This window comes from Neophocaena asiaeorientalis, unplaced genomic scaffold, assembly GCF_003031525.2.
Source record: "Neophocaena asiaeorientalis asiaeorientalis breed wild unplaced genomic scaffold, Neophocaena_asiaeorientalis_V1.1 scaffold78, whole genome shotgun sequence".
Classification (NCBI taxonomy): domain Eukaryota; kingdom Metazoa; phylum Chordata; class Mammalia; order Artiodactyla; family Phocoenidae; genus Neophocaena; species Neophocaena asiaeorientalis.
In genome coordinates, this window is record NW_020175018.1 from 15200237 (window position 1) to 15216907 (window position 16671).

The following is a 16671-nucleotide window of genomic DNA, read 5'->3' on the forward strand; positions in this document are numbered from 1 at the left end:
CCAAAGCTGGGTGGTGGGGTGGGAGCTGGCAGCCCAGCCAGTGGAGCTCCTGTGCCTGCCACCCGCCTTCCTGCCTCCCCGGCCCCCTGGTCCACACAGCTGCCCCAAGCCCTGGGTCAGCAAGGGCTGCCCACCCACACGTGAACGAGTCAGCTGCTTCTCCCACCCCCGGTCACTCTGTGGCTCAAGCATTTGTCACTGTTGGCTCTAAGGAAATGTGTGTTTCCAATCTCTGAGGCCTCTCCAGCCTCTGTCATACACACACACATGCATTTGCAAAGCTGCCTTTCCATTGCAGGGCTGAGAGTGGAGAAAGTCATTCTGGGCTGAACGGCAGTCTTCTCCATTCATTCAGTAATGTTTATTGAGCACCTACTGTACGCTGGGCACTGCTGGGTGCTAGGCATCCGTGGGGCAGAGACAGTAAACACATCCTCCTGCATGTGTCCTGTGACCGAGGACCTGCCTCCTCTCAGCATCCTTCCAACACCCACTTCCTTGGGTCACTTCTACTCCCCAGCTCTCTGCAGGGAGGGAACCCAAGCAGCCTCTGCAGTGGAGCTTAATCCCAGCTCAGCCACCTGTGAGCTGTGCTTCCTTGATGAGCAAGTTGTTCATCCTTTCTGAGTCTCAATTCATTGACCCTTCCTGCAAATATTTATTGAGCACCTACTATGTAGAACCCAGCAGGGGGAGACAGGTAATGGACAACACCCTTAATAAGCAATGACACTGTAAATGTGTTAGGAGATGACTCATCATGGTATAAAAGGTGTTATCTTAAGGTGGATTGGAAGTGGAGGAGGGGACTCCAGTGGACAGAGTGGATGGGGTTGGCCTCATTGAGATGGTGACAGTTGAGCAAAGACTTGAAGGAGGTGACATGCAGATATGTGCGCTCCAGGCAGGGCACACAGCTGGAGCAAAGGTCCCATGGTGGGAGCACGCCTGGCGTGGGAGAGGCATGGAAGGGAGGTCAGGGTGGCTGAGGCACCCACTCTGGTGGAGAGGGGTGGGGAGTTGGGGACAAAAATGAAATACCATGTTAGATGGTGATTGGTGCTAAGGAGAAAACTGGCTTCATCAGCGAAAAGACAATAATCCTGGAAGCCCCGGGGCTGCCGAGAGCATGGTCCTGGGGTCAGGTCTAGGGAGGGGTGTGGCTATCAAGCACCCTGTGGCTTAGGCTGAGCTCTTGTCTGTCTCTGTCTGTGTCTCATTTGTCTCCGAGACCCAGGACCATGTCCTACCCCTCGAACCCAATCTGTCTGGATCCCTAGAGGTGATCAGTGTATATTACAGACAGGCTCCAGGCTGGTGCGGGATTTCGGGTCAACCAGAGCCTGGGAATTTGGAGGACCCCCAGGTCTTTCCCCAGAGGTTCCCAGATGTTGAGCCTTACCTGGGTTCTTGTGCCTCCCCAGGAAGGCTTTCCAGTTCCTAATGTGGTGAAGTGAAGGGAACATAGGGACAATGTGGTGAGTTGAACGTAGGCTAAATGGGTTCCACTTAAAAATTCGGAGATTGTGAAGTTCCTACTTTTACGAAATATCCTTTTCTGAACTCGTGGCAACAGTCCATGGTCATCATTTAAAGTCTTTACTTGGCAAAATAAAATCTTGAGAGCCCAATATTAGCACCTTCCCCCACGCTTTTGTGTTTTTTTTGGAAATGTTTCTTTCTGCTTTACCCCAGAGTCTGGGAACCATTGGCCAATTTGTACCTCCGTTGGACAGATATGGGATCTGTGACCCCAGGAGGTGCCTGGGTTGCTCAGGGTCACAGACAAGAGTTAATTGCCCTACTTTTGGTCAGGGAATGGGGGTGGGGGCCTCAGTGGAGAAGACCTACGAGAGGAAGCCAAGAGGAAGGGAAGGACAGACAGAGCCAGCCGACAGGAGGGCAGCCTTCCAGGCTGCAGGGGAAGGTTCCAGCTCCGTGGAGCTAAGTGCAGGCAGGGCTGTGCATGGCACACGGTAATGAGGCTCTGAGTGAGGCTGTGGCCGAGCCAGCTGGACCCCATGGGCCCTGGAGTCTGATGGACACAGGTTCCAAACCAACCCTGAGCTTCCCCAGGGCCTGGGGACCCTGGACATGTTATTAGCTCTCTGGTCCTCCTGTTCTCACCTGTAAAATCAAATAACAGTGGCTGTGAGGATTGAATGGGATAACATAGTGCCTGCCAAAAGCAAGGGGGCTATCAGAGGCCCCCTGACCCAGCGAGGGAAGCCACATTGGCGGGGGGTTCCTTCTACTCAGTCAAAGGGTGCTGAGTTAGTGTGGAGGAACTTGAACCCTGGAAGGGATCAGATTCTGCCCTACACGGAATCGTACCTACTGTTTACTGAGCACGGACGCTCGAGCCAGGTGCTAACTGCCCGCAGTGGGTTGTCTCGATTGAGGGGTAGGTGCCTGAGGAGGTGGGTACCCGTGAGCCCATTTGACAGCTAGTAAGGAGGGGGCTGAGGATCCAGACCCAGAGGACTTTATCCTCACTTAGGTTCTTGTCATTGTCCCATTCTACATTCCATTTACAGTGACTGGAGAGGTAGTGAGTTCCCTGTCCTAGGAGATGTGTAAGTACAGACTTGGTCATCATTTAGTGGGAAATGACGGCAGGAATTTAGAAACATATTGAGTGACTGACCCAGATAAATTTTTTTTCATTTAAAAGATCATTTGTTGAACTACAAGTATATATTTGTATGGAATGTTCCAAAATTTAGAATTAGAATTTTTTTAAACCCCTCAAAATGAACTTATAAGATGTCTTTGGTTGGCCTAGTCATAGTAGGAAAAACATTCAAGAGAATGGTAGAAACCCCAAGTTCAGCATACTGATTACCTCTGGGAAGGAAAAGAAATTGGATTAGGGAGGGGCAGAAGGGTCCTTCAAACGGTGTATTAGTTAGACCTCGATAACATTTAACATCATTTTGTTTTGTTTTATTTTATTTTATTTATTTATTTTTTGACCGTGCCACGTGGCATGCAGGATCTTAGTTCCCCGACCAGGGAACGAACCCGTGTCCCCTGCAGTGGAAGTGTGAAGCCTTAACCACTGGACCGCCAGGGAAGTCCCTAACATCATTTTAAACAGGGACTTCCTGTAATTTTAGGATAAAATTTAAATTTATCCTAAAATTATCCTTTAGGATAAGGACCTTGTCTTATTCACCTTGGTCTCACCTGTTCCCTGGATGCCTAGAATAGAGCAGTGTGTGGTTCCTCAAAAACTGTTGAAGGAATGAAGGACTCACAGCCATGTCCAGTTGACTCAATGAGGAAAGCAAGGTCCAGGGAAGTAGAGGGGATTTGTGGACTCTGGTGCCAGGATGGGAACACACCCTCTGTTTCCTCATCTGCATGCAGGTTCTAGGGACGCTTAAAGATTAGCAACAAGGCAAGTAAGATACCTGGCCACTGCGCCCAGCCTCGCAAGTGCTAATTGTTAGTTTTTTGTTTTAAAGCCGGATGCATACCTGCTCACTGCCCATCTTTAAGTGTCAGGGTAAAAGATAGATGCAGGCTCTAAAGTCAGACAGAGCTGACTTGAAGTTCTGGCTCTGTGAACCTCAGTTTCCTCATCTGTAAAATGGGAGTAATAATAGTTGCCACCTCTTGGGCCCACTGAGAGATCCGGAGCGACCATGTGGGTTAGTGCTTCATTCTGGGGGCTGTTGTTAGTCCCTTCCCATCTCCTCCCAACTCCATCTGGTTCTGAAAAGACTCGTTTGAGTCTCTCCAAGCATCTGAGGGGAAGGTGGGCCCTGTTTTACAGGTGAGGACGCAGGTGAGCGGGTAAGTGACCTCTCAAGCAGTGGACAGTTATTTTCTGACTAGAGAGAGACTAATAATAATGATATAGCAGTTGCTGTTCACTGAGCTGCTAAGATTCCTATATACACTCTCCTTGGATTCTCATGCAAGAAGACGCTATGATAGTTATACCCATTTGGCAGATAAAGCAATAGAGATTCAAAGAGGGATCAGTTTGTTCAGGGTCACATACCTAAGAAGTTAATGCCAGGGCCAAGCCACGTGTCTTTGGTTGCCTCTGGGGGTTGACAGGAGGCCAGGACTACCACGGCCCTGCGCAGCCAAGCCCAGCCACCTGGCGGGGCCTGTGTGTTGGTGAGTTCTGCCTGCTGACCCCTTGCTCAGTGCTGTCCTCTCTCCTCTGTAGGAGTTCCTCTGTGACCAGAAGTACAGTGATGAAGAGAACCTGCCGGAAAAACTTGCAGCCTTTAAAGGTGAGCTGGGGCTGGCTGCCCACCCCCCACAGGAGAGCTGGGTGGGCCCCTACACCCCCTTATACAAATCCTCACCCGCAGGGCCAGGCTGCACCCGTGTTGCATCCACAATACCCCTCTTCCCGACGGGCTGTGAGACGGGACGCCCAGCCTGGGGGCACAGGCCGCTCGTCCCTCGCCTGCGGGCCCCGGCCTGCCCTGCCCTTCCCTCCCTTCTGCTGCCCAGCAGGGCTCAGGTTGGCTCCTGCCCGCCCCTGCCCAGGCCCTGCTCGCTCCCGGGGCCCCAGCACACAATCAGCTCTTTGTAGCAGCCCTTGTCTCTCCCCCTGCGCGGTGGAGCATCTTGGGAGCCCCTGCGGAGAATGGACGTTTGTGTCACCACAGTGGGGCAGGGGGCAGAGTTTCTGCCCATTGAATCTCGGCAGTACAGGATGAAAAGAAAACAGGGCCCGGGAGTCCGCGCGGGGAGGGGGCGGCATAAAGGTCCTTCTGTTCCGGGCCCTGGCGCTTGGTCCTCAGCCAGCGGCTCGAAAGGAGAGGAGCTGTGCACATAAGGAGTGGGACAGACCCACCTTTCCTGTCCGGGAGATGCACTCGCGCTGCGGGGGCCCTGGGCGCGCTGGGGGACCACGTGAACATCCTCCAGGCTGCGTCCCCCCTCCCCGCCCCCAGAGTCTTGGCAACGTGGACACCCTCCCTGCTCCAGGGCAAGGAACCTGCCAATGCTCCTCAGACCGCTTATAACGTAGCCATCCTTAGGCAGGACACCAGTGGCTAAGCATTTGCTGAGCGTGACCTTGTGTTCAGGGTTGCGATCTTCCTGCCTCATCCCAATCCAGCCAGGAGGGAGATGGTGGGAGCTTTAGTTTACAGATGAAGAAACTCAGGCTCAGAGAGGTGGGGTCATCTGCCTGGGGTCACACAGCTCACCTATGGCAGAGTTGGGGCTTATACCCATATTGGTTTCACTCCAAAGCCCCTGCTTGTGACTGTTACACAATGGTGCTTTTTACATGGGAAGGAAGGAAGAGAAAGAAAGAAAGAGAGAGAAAGAGAGGGAAAGACAGAAAGACGGAAGGAAAGAAAAGAACTAGAAGAAAGAAAGGAAGGAAGGAAGAAAGAAAGAAAGGAAGGAAGGAAGGAAGAAAGAAAGAGAAAGAAAGAAAAGAAAGAGAAGAGAAGAAAAGAAAAAAGAACTAGAACGAAGACACGCCCACCCCTGGCTGGTTCCCCTGCCCCATCCCTCTGCCCCTCCCCCTCCCAGTGCAAAGCAGGAGCAGCCAGTCCATTCCCTTCTCCCTGGATACCAATAGGGTCACTCTTCAGAGGTGGCTCTGAGAGGAGGGAGAGGTCCCAGGGGTCTAACGACCATTCTCCTTGTCTTCATTGGGCTGTAGGATAAGGGTCCATCCTGGGACCACAGGAGGTTACCTTGGAAGCCAAGGGACTACGGAGGTTTCAAATCATTCACTCATTTGATCTTCAAATGAGCCGTACTAGGCACCAGGCCATTTGGGGCCTGGGTACACAATGGAGAACACACAAGACGGCCCCTGGCCAAAGGAGCCGGTGTCCTAGTGGGGGAGGGGTGGTGAAGAGAGAGCAAGGAGGTAGAAAGTGTGTCATGGTAGCAGGTGCTTTGCAGGGGGCACTGACCGTGCCCAGTTAAAAAGGCTTGGGGCCCCTGAAGGCGTGAGGAGGGGCCCTGAGAATGCCCGGGAGGAACATGCCAGGCAGAGGGGCGGCAAGCCCGGGCTCAAGGGTCACTGGCAGGACCTTGGCTTTCTCGTGCTGGCTGCTGGTGCAGAATAGACCCTGTGGCTACTCAGGGCCACACGACTTGTTTGCACCCACTGCCTGGTCAGGAGACACCAAGCTCGTTGCTCTGGCCCCTTGATCAGGGAGGTTTAACTCCAAGTCTGTAGGTGAGGTTTGCGGGGAGGGTCTCTGCGCCCCGGGCACTGTATGTGCCACTTTGTAGTCAAGGGCAGGTCTGCGGGCATTTCTCCGGAGAGAGCATCAGATTCTCAGTGGCAGCCATGACCGCCCCCCCGCCACCAAAAGTTCAGAACTACAGGGACTTCTTAAATTGGGGGTTCTCACACCTAGCTGCCCATCTGAATCACCTGAGATACTCTGAAAACACACCAATTTCTGCCTCCCAAATCCTGCAGATCTGCATCTCCAGGGCCGGGGATTTATTCCAGTCACTTTACAGCCGACTCGGATGCAGCCAGCCCACACTGGGGGCCTGGGGGGAAGCCGCTGCCCTTCTTGGTACAGGGTCAGAGTGGCCCCCGGGCACCTTTCTCCATGGTGCCTGTGAGCAGGTGATGCAGGTGGGCAAGCCCTTTTCCCAGAGACAATGGTTTTCCCCAGAGGAATGACGGGACTTGTGTCAAGACCCCGACGTGGGGTGAGGAGGATGGTGTGGGCACTCTGGGGACCCAGCCAGCTGCCCTCAAGGGAGTCCCTGGGACCCTGCAGGGGGCAGCCCTGCTTCCCGGTTAATGCCAGTTTTTGCTCTGTGATTTCCAGAGAAGTACATGGAGTTTGACCTGAACAATGAGGGCGAGATTGGTGAGTGAGGCCTTGGGTGAGCCGGCGGGTGGGGTGGGGGAGAGTGCTCCGTGGGTAGGGGGTGTGGGCGTCCAGAGAACCCCACTGACTCACCTGCATGGGTGAGCGGCCTGGGGCTATATTTTGAGGGTGACAAGCACCGACTGAAGCTTCCCCGATGGGCCAGGCCAGCCAAGCTGGCCTTGAACTTGTCTGCCTTTCACCCTGGATCCCCTGCCCCCCAAACTCCTCTCCCCACTGCTTCCCTCCCCGACCCCAGCTCCCTGCCCACACCCCAGCCTCCCACCCCAGGTGCTCCCCGGACTCAGGATAGAGGTGCCACCCAGCCCAGGCCTGGAGATGCTCAGGCTGTTGCCACCCTGGCCCAGGGGGCTGGCATTTCCTTTGTCCCCAAGCCTGTCCTTCCATCTGAAAACTGTCCTGCAGTTGACAAGGGCCTTCCATGGACATTGGTCCTCTCCTCCAGCAGACCTTTATCGTGTCCTGCCGTCCAGGTGCTAGGGGTGACAAACACCTTTTCCATGGCACTTATGTTCATGACCATACCTTGACCTTCACCAGTAGTGTTATGACGCGGTCAAGGTCGGTTTAATTGTTCCCATTGTATGGATGAGGAAACCGAGGCTCAGAACAGTGAAAGGACTTGCTTGGGGCATGTGGTCATTAAGTGGTAGCCAGGGCCCAGATCCCAGCCTGTGGTTTCCGAGTGGGTTCTCCCTCCAGCGTTTCTCCCCCTCCTCTGTCTTCTCACATTTTTCTCCTTTTTGAATATTTTTATCCCTTTTTTTCTTAAAACGATGTATCAAATGAATACATCGTCATCATAAAACGTTTTGGAAATCACAGCAAAGCACAAAGACAAAAATACATCACCACAATCCCACCTCCCAGAAATAACTGTGATAAAGATTTTGGTTTATATCCTTCCATTCTTTGTTCTAATCACAAACACCGTTCAATACCATTTTAGGACCTCCTCTTAAAATTTTGTACAATATATTGTTAGTATTTTGACATATAATTCATTTTTTAAAAATATAATTAATGGCTGCGTGATATTACATTTGGGGACAGACTATAATTTATTCAGCCAATGCCTCAGTATCACCTATTTAAATGACGTCTGGTTTTAACTCATTGATAATCCCGTGAAGGACGTCTTTGTACATGAATCATTATCCACATTGCTGATTATTTCTTTAGAGTAAATCTCAGGAATTAGACCTTCTGGGTCAAAGGCTTTTGAAGCATCTTGCCAAATTGCCTTCCAGAAAGGTCTTGCCAATTTAGAGTGTGGCCAGCAGCGTGTAGGAGACCTTTCACTTCTTCCTGTAGAACACTGCCCAGCTTTCTTTGAAATGTCCTGGACATCCTGGCACCTGAGGGTCTGGCACCAGTCGTGCCAGCCCTGCCTCTCCGGTGAGCTTGCCCACTACTCCCCTGACCCTAAAATTGGCCCCTTGCTCCACCCGCACTCCCACTGTCCTTTGCTGACCTGCCCCATTGTTCACGGAACAATCCGAAGGAAATTGCCTCAGATCTTGGGAGCCAGGAGGTCAGAGGCACCAAGTCCTCCTGTAGTGACTCTGGTGCCTCCCTTGTTTTTCTTGAATTTTGTTCTTTTGTTGGTTTTCCTGCTCTGCGGGATGTTCTTGGCATCCTCTCCCTTCCAGCGAGGTGGAGCCAGGGACCGCAGGGTGGGAGTGGCAGGTGGGGAGAAGCTGCCACCGCGCCCTGGAAAGTAACTCCTGATGCCTGGGTCAGGCCGACTCCCTGACCCCACCTCACTGGGCCGTGACTTCCCGGGTAGCTGGAGCCGCAGGCTCACGGTCACCTGAACCTTAGGCAGCAGCAGAGAGAACAACAGAATGAAGAAGAGAGGCTGTGTTCCTGGGCACCTGCTGGGTGCCAGGTGTTTCTGCTGCATCCTCACTCCAGATGATCCCATCAACCCATTTTACCACTGATGGGAGGAGGGGCTCAGAGAGGTTAAGTAGTTTGTCCCGGGTCCCACAGCCAAGAATAGCAGAGCTGGGTTCCAACCCAAGTCTGTCTGACTTTAGAAGCCCAAGTCCCTAACCACTAGTCCATACTGCCTCCGCAGAGAGCAGGGAAGATGCGATGGGCTCATTCTCCCTGGAGGAGAAAAGCTGTCGACTGCAGTCTCCAGGGATGGACTCTCCTGCCGGGCTTGTTCTGGGCATGGGGGTGCCAGAGGGGAGCTTCCCTACACAGCCCGGCCCCCTGACTCCACTTAACGGCTCTGCTTTTCCTCCGGCAGACCTGATGTCTTTAAAGAGGATGATGGAGAAGCTTGGGGTCCCTAAGACCCACCTGGAGATGAAGAAGATGATCTCGGAGGTGACGGGCGGGGTCAGCGACACCATCTCCTACCGAGACTTTGTCAACGTGATGCTGGGGAAACGGTCAGCGGTCCTCAAGCTGTGAGTACCTCCCACCTCTCCTGGGACCTCTGGAGGCAAAGTCATAGTGTGTGGAGAGGCTCCTGGCTCGGGCGCCCCAGCCAGTCCCGGGCCAGGAGGTAATTCACTATGTGATCTGCTGGGCAAGATGCTTAACTTTGATGAACATGATTTTCTTATTTGTCAAATGGTCACATTAATATGTACCTTGCAGGCGAAATGAGCCTGTAGCAGAACCTCTGGTAGAATCAGTGCTCAGTAAGTGGCCGACTGTGATGGTGACGATGATGATAAACGCACTGCTGAAATCTTCTGAGCCTCAGCTTCCTTGTTTGTAGAGTGACTCTACCACCCCATGGGGTTGTGAGCATAACAGAGTCAAAAACCGGCTCCAAAGGGAGGTAGCGTTCAAATTTTGATGCTATTTCTTGCTACTGAAACGACCTTGGGCAAATTACTTTCCTTCACCTATAAGACAGAGATGGTCATAAATATCTTTTTTTTTGCGGCACGCGGGCCTCTTACTGTTGTGGCCTCTCCCGTTGCGGAGCACAGGCTCCGGACGCGCAGGCTCAGCGGCCATGGCTCATGGGCCCAGCCGCTCCACGGCATGTGGGATCTTCCCGGACCGGGGCACGAGCCCGCGTCCCCTGCATCAGCAGGCGGACTCTCAACCACTGCGCCACCAGGGAAGCCCCGGTCATAAATATCTTGCATGAAGTGTTGTCCTGAGGGTTAATGAGATAATATATATGAAGCGTCTAGCCCAGTACCTGGCTGATGGCAAACACCTATTGTATGGTGGCCAAAATCACACTTTGAGGGTATTTCCCCACTGGAGAGCAGCAGAGAAATTCCTTGGAGAGTCCCATGGTATGTGTTCAAGCTGTAAAGGACACTCACTTGGCTTTTATGCGATAAGATTAACTTTTTCTTAAAAAAATTGAAGTCTAGTTGATTTACGATATTGTGTTAGTTTCAGATGTACAGCAGAATGATTCAGTTATACATATGCATGTTTTTTTCAGATTCTTTTCCATTATAGCTTATTACAAGTTACTGAATGTAGTTCCCTGTGCTACACAGTAAATCCTTGCTGTTTGTCTATTTCATATATAGTGGTGTGTATCTGTAAGATTAACTTCTTCAAATGTACCAGTGTAAAATATACCTGTCTCATTTTACATAGGGGGAAGCGGGGTGACCTGCTGGTAAGCCCACGGTTCAGGCTGGTCTGGTTGGAGTGTTTATTGTCAGGAGGGATGGGGCAGGAGGTGTGGTGGGAAAACCGCCCAGGTCAGATCATGCTGCACCCGAGAGGCCAGGTGGTAGCAATAAGAGTGGTGATGCTATTAAAAACCACACCTAAGATTTAGTGGACATTTACTATGTATTGGGCACTTCCAATTTGATACATCCAGTCTGCATAGTGACTCCTTAGATGTATCATTCATTCATTCAGCAAATATTTATTAAGCACCACCTGTGTGCCAGGAATTATGCTCGGTGCTGGGGACACATGAATTACTTACATTCTAATGGAAAGAGACAGACAAAAACAAACCAAAACACCAGATTGCAACAGTGCAATACAAAGAAAAATAAAGTGGGCGAGAGGAATAGAGAGGGGCGGCATAGTAGGCAGAGAGGAGCTCATTGAGCAGGTGACATCTGACCTTCTGCGCGAGGGAGATGTGAAGAAATGAGCCATGTGAATATCTAGGGGAAAGCATTCCAGGCAGAGGAAGCGGCAAGTGCAGAGGCCCTTTTACGCTCAAGGAATAGCACAGAGGCCCGTGTGCCTGGAGTGCAGTGACTGAAGGATGAGTCTGCAGAGATGGGCAGGGGCCGGGTGATGTGGGGCTTTGTAGGCCACGGTTGATCTAGCATTTTGTACTGCCGTGGAGGGATGCCATTGGCGTACTCTAAGCTAGGAACTGAGTTTTAAAAGGCCCCCTCCGACTGCGTTGGGGACAAGAGTGGCAGCAAGCAGGCCGGTAGGAGGCCCGTGCACTTGTGCAAGTCAGAAATGAGGCTCTCAGCCTGGAGAGGCTGTAGTGGAGGTGGGCAGGGGCTGTCAGAGTTGGGAGTGATTTGGGAGGTAGAGCTAGAAGGGTTGTTTCCAGGTTTAAAAGAAAACAAGGAGTCTGATGGTTATAAGGTCTGGGGTCTGAGTTAACTGAGTGATGGTGCTGTTTGCTTTGAGAAGAGAGCAGGGGGGAAGGTGGGAATTGAGCTCAGTTTTGATGTATTGAATTGGAAGAGCCCCTAGACACGCATGGGGAGGGGTTGAGGAGGGAACTGGCTGTGCAGATCTGGAGCTCAGAGGTAAGCCGTTTGTGGACTATCACGCTTTGTTGTTGTTTTTTTTATTTTATTTTTAAATTAATTTATTTATTGGCTGCGTCGGGTCTTCGTTGCTGCGCGTGGGCTACTCTTCGTTGCGGTGCACGGGCTTCTCATTGCGGTGGCTTCTCCTGTTGCGCAGCACGGGCTCTAGGCGTGTGGGCTTCAGTAGTTGTGGCACACTGGCTCGGTAGTTGTGGCTCGCGGGCTCTGGGGAGCAGGCTCAGTCGTTGTGGTGCACAGGCTTAGTTGCTCCACGGCATGTGGGATCTTCCCGGACCGGGGCTCGAACCCATGTCCCCTGCATTAGCAGGCAGGTTCTTAACCCCTGTGCCACCAGGGAAGCCCGACTATCACACTTTGGATGGGATTTAAAGCCAGGGACTGAAGGAGCCCACCCAGGGAGGGAGTACAGAGGGTGAAGGGCACTGTCACTTGGAACAGCTCCAGGATGCAAGTGCTTTTGACATCCTCACTTTCAGTTGGAAACATTGAGCATCGGTGGGGTTGAGTGTCTTGCAGGAGTCACCAGCTGGGAAGGAGTAGGGCTGGGATTCAAATCCAGGCAGTTTCCCTCCAGAGGCTATACTTTGAACCCCCATCCTCTTCTGCTGCCCAGATTTTACTGTCAGAGTAGTGGGAGGTTTTTGAAGATCTGAAGGGGTTTTGAGCAGAGCCATGGCCCAGCCGAGCTCTGCTTCCTCCAGGCAGTGTGCTCAGGGGAAGGCGCATGACCTAGAAGTCCGACGTCTCGAGTGAGTGTCGTCCTGCCTCGGGCTGCCTGTGTGACTCGGACGAGTCTCATTGCCCCTTTGTGTCTCAGCTTTCTCCTCTGTAAAATGGGACTAGCAGCCCCCTCTGTGGAGTTGCCGCATGGGCTTCTGGGAAAATCTCGCTGGAGAGTGGATGCAAGGGCATTCTGTGGAGGACCCTGCAGACGTGAGGGCTGGGATGATCTTTCCCTGGACGAGGAAAGGAGTCCTAATCCTGTTTTGTGTTTTCTTTCTTTTCTCCGTTTCTGAACCAGAGTCATGATGTTTGAAGGAAAAGCCAACGAGAGCAGCCCCAAGCCAGTTGGCCCCCCTCCAGAGAGAGACATTGCCAGCCTGCCCTGAGGACCCCCGCCTGGACCTGCCCCGCCCTCCCCACTCCTCTGTCTCCCTCGTGATCTCACTGCCTTTCTCGACTCATTGCGATGTGTCTTATTTGTCCTGTTCGGTCGTTGTGCGTTTGTTTTTTCGTCAGCAGAGTCAGTGATCTCTTTGTATAGCACAAGTTATCTGCCTTAAAGGGGCTCTGGGTTGGGGAGTCCAGATCGCCTCCTTCTCTTTTTCCCTGCATCTCCCCTCCCTGTGCAGAAGGGCTGACATTAAACCAAAAACCAGAGGGGGCAGGGCCAGGACAGGGAGACCAGAAGCCTGTGATTCCCGCACTTGAAGCTGGTACTGTTTGTCCTTCCAGGTCACTGAGCTAAGTCCTGGTACCCTGGCCTGGCCCTGGTGAGGCCCTCTGCCCCTTTCAGAAGACCCTGGAGTCGGGATAAGGCTGCAGGGCCTCGTTAGGGTGTCCTCGGACAGCTCTGTGGTTCCAGTGCTCTTGGGTGGGCCAGGATGTGGCCACACAATGTCCCATCTCCTCAGCTGGTCCCCTCTCAGTCCACACTTCGTCTTATCCTTAGTGAGGTGACAGAAGGAGAAAAGGAGAGGGACTTGGCAATTTGAGCCCTTCAGGAAGGTTCCAGAGTAATCCTCTAGCCTTGCCCCCTGGCCACACCTTTACAGGCAGCTCAGAGGAAGGGTGCAGCTCCCCCTGACCCTTGCTGGGGCTTCAGAGGCAGAGGGGGTCCAGGGGCCTTGGGGGAGGGGATTCAGCTCAGTCTAGTCCCACCTTTTAGGGAGGATGTTGAGGGCTACAGGATAGGAGGATGAGGACTTAAATGCTCATGGCAAAGAGAGGCAGCACCACTGTTAAGCCAGGAGCTGAGAAATAGGTTGCCTTTCTGATCCCCATCTGCCTGGAACCTGACTCTGCTTCCCCATTTGCCTTCACACCTTCCTTACACCATTCATTCATTCATTCATTCACTCACTCCGTCATTCAATAGGTATTTATTTACAACCTATTATAAGCTTTAAGTCCCCCCACTTTGTCCTGACATGTGCCATGTCCAGTGTCTCTCTAATTCATTATTCTGTTTCCAAATCACTCAAAACCTTGAGCTTGGGGATTAGATTGGGGTCACCTGTGTTTTTTATTATGGACTAGGGTTTTAGAGCCCTGACTCACCCTGTAGGTTAGCTGGGCCAGGCCTCTCAGTTCACAGGTGAGAAAACTGTGGTGACCCACAGGGATTAAGTGCCTTGCCCTAGGGCAGGGGTCAATCTGGAGATGGAAGATCCGGACCGGGGCCCAGGTGTTCAGATGCCCTGCCCATGCCTCAGTCAGTGATGAAAACAAGGGAAGGGGCGGAGAGGGGCAGTCTCCTAGGTCAACCCTTGGGCAAGGCCCTGGGCCAGGATTCACCCTTCCCAGTGCCTCTGAGGCAGCATCAGCAGGGACCCCAGCCTTGACCCCACCTGTATTCTGGAGTCCCTCCCCCGCCCACTCAGGACTTAGATGCACTCATCCATTGAACATGTTTATCAACCACCTGTTATGGGCCAAGAGCTAAGAACCCAGTAGTGAAACGGACAGACTCATGGAATTTAGAGTCTAGTGGGGAAGTCTGACCCAGGTGATGAAAGTTAGGAAAGAGGAGGATATGAGGTGACTGCAGGGCAATCCTGGGGGGCCTAACTGGGCCCAACATTGGGCAAGGGTCTTGGAGAAGCCTTCACAAACCTGAAGCGGAGAGCTGTGGGGGGCGCTGGAGCCCCTGGGAGCTCCCTGTGACTCCTCTGACCCGTAATCAAGGCCAAGGAGCTGACTTTACAGCAGCTGCAGGGAGTGGGCAGGTAGGGGATGGGGAAACGGCCGGGTTGGGTTAATCCACTGGTCTCGACCAGTTCAGGAACGAGATTATTTGGCCACGACTGGCTGATCTTCGGCCTAAGAAGGTACTTCAAATGCATAAGCCTAGTTGAAGTTTAAACCCCAGCAGAACATTCCACCCTGTAAATGTAAACTCTCACCCCCACTCCCTCCCCTGCCTTTTTTTTTTTTTTCTCCTGAGATCCTTAGATGAGCAATTGCCTGTCTCCACCCCTTCCCACTGCCTCTCCTTTCTGGGACAGGCTGAGACCTTTGAGCAAGGTAATGCCTTCCTTGACTACCCATCATAGTCAGTGTATCTGTACCTCACTCAGACAGGAGGACAGAACCAACCAGGCTTATTTCAGCGGGTTACACACTTTACAAGACTGCAGGAAACCTTCTTAAGGGAGGAGAGCAAGTGGGTGTGTCCCCAGCTTCTAGAAAGGGCAGGAAAAGAGTTCTCTCATTGGATGGGGAGTGTCCTGGGGAAACTTTACCAGCTCCTTCATCATTTGGAATTCAACTTCCAGAGGGAGAGGGTCTCAAGAGTGGTCCCTGGAAAGGGGGTGGTGGTCTGCATGTATTTCAGGTTGTGGCTATTAGCTCTAGGACTCTTGCTTCTCTGGCTAAGGGCTCAGCTTCTAGGAGTTCAGCTGTCTTCTTTCTGAAAGACCAAATCTAACTAATGTAACCAGCAGCTTGGGGACTGCCGAGTATGGCTCTGTCCCTGCCATTCAAAAGTAAGGAGTGTGTCGGGCAAGTTCAAGTGGATGCAGTATGTGTGTGCGTGTGCGTGTTGAGTATGTGTGGTACTGGACTGGAAATAAAACAGACAAACTTATCAACGTCTTGACTGGTGTATTTTGGGGGTGGTTCCGGGGTCAGCAAATTCAGAAGAGCTAGCTGATATAGTGACACGACTGAATGTGTCCTGTGTGCCTTTACTCCTCACAGCAACCCCATGAGTAAGGTTCTATTATATCATCCTAGTTTGATAAATGAGAAGCAGGCTTGGAGCAGATAAGCAGTTTCCTGAAAACCAAATAGTAAGTGGCAGAATACACCGCCCCCCCCTCCCGGAGCTGACCCATGGTCTCCAAGTTAAGAATCTCTGTCCTAGAGCATTTATAATATAATTCAACTACAAAAATCTCTACGTAGGACTGTGTAATAGCCAGCAATCAGCAAGGCTGAATTCTAATCCAGGCTTCACCACTTTCTGACTGAGGGGCATTGGGGAATTTTCGTAACTTCTCTGCGCTCCCAGCTGCCTCGTCAATTAAATGGCAATGATAACTGCTAGGTGACTAGGATGTCTTTGCGCAGTGTTTCGCGCAGTTTCCAGGCTTGTTACTCCAACGAATAAACAAAGCTGATCGCTGGGGCCCTTTAATATCCCCTTTCAGCCTTCAGACACGTAAGGGTCTCCTTGGCGAGAACCCGGCCCCCCGACTTTCTGAGAACCTTTTTCCTCCACACTCCTGTAAAGCCTTTCTCAGAAGCTACAGCCCCTTGGAAATATTTGTCAAGTTCCCAACTCCTCTGAAATCGGAACTATTAATAACCACCTACATCCAAAGACTACCGCGAAGTTTCAACGAAACGAACGTGGAGGACTCACGCCTGCACTTCCCAGCGTGAGAAACCAACAGGAAGCAAGCGCGCTCCACCTGAAAACGCGGTAGCGGCACCTGAACGCTCCCGGGCGCAGGCGCAAAGACGCCGGGCCACGCCCCATACTCTGTCAGAGCCGGCCAATGGGAGGCGGCGGCCAGAAGAGCTCGCGACTTTAGACGGTCCCTCCACCTCCCTCGGCCCGAAACGTGTGATGTCATCAAAGCGCGCCGGAAAGTGCGTCATGCCCGCGCGCCGCTAGAGCTGAGGGAAGGAAGTTGGCCTGGGGGCTGCCTGGGCTGTGTCTGCAAGGACGCTGGCAGCTGCGGTAGCTGCTTTGACCTGTTGAGGGCGGCGCGATGGGAGACGAAATGGATGCCGTGATCCCCGAGCGGGAGATGAAGGTCAGACACTGGCCGGGGCCTCCCTCCCTTCCTTAGTTCTGGTGTTGCCTTGGAGCCCCGCTGACCCGGGAAGCTCGG

The 16671-nt window shown here is 52.5% G+C and overlaps 2 protein-coding genes across 12 annotated transcripts in view; both read left to right on the forward strand.

Moving 5' to 3' along the window:
• Positions 1-4190: 4190 nt before the first annotated feature.
• AIF1L (allograft inflammatory factor 1 like) lies at positions 4191-15416 on the forward strand. Its single transcript, XM_024762783.1, has 4 exons — positions 4191-4253; positions 6792-6833; positions 9115-9277; positions 12630-15416. The coding sequence occupies exons 2-4, from the start codon at positions 6800-6802 to the stop codon at positions 12715-12717; spliced, it is 285 nt and encodes a 94-aa protein (XP_024618551.1). The 5' UTR covers positions 4191-4253; positions 6792-6799; the 3' UTR covers positions 12718-15416.
• A 1039-nt stretch (positions 15417-16455) lies between these two features.
• NUP214 (nucleoporin 214) overlaps positions 16456-16671 on the forward strand; it is a 102498-nt gene continuing 102282 nt past the window's right edge. For all 11 annotated transcript variants that reach the window (XM_024762158.1, XM_024762155.1, XM_024762151.1 and 8 more), the window contains exon 1: positions 16456-16593. In XM_024762158.1, coding sequence (XP_024617926.1) covers positions 16549-16593 — 45 coding nt within the window. In that variant the 5' untranslated portion in view covers positions 16456-16548. The remainder of the gene's footprint in view (positions 16594-16671) is intronic.

Coding starts and splice junctions, on each gene's coding strand:
- AIF1L (XM_024762783.1), top strand. CDS start 6,800: ATGGAGTTTGACCTGAACAATGAGGGCGAGATTG. Junction 6,834..9,114: donor GAACAATGAGGGCGAGATTG/GTGAGTGAGGCC, acceptor TTCCTCCGGCAG/ACCTGATGTCTTTAAAGAGG. Junction 9,278..12,629: donor CGGTCAGCGGTCCTCAAGCT/GTGAGTACCTCC, acceptor TTTCTGAACCAG/AGTCATGATGTTTGAAGGAA.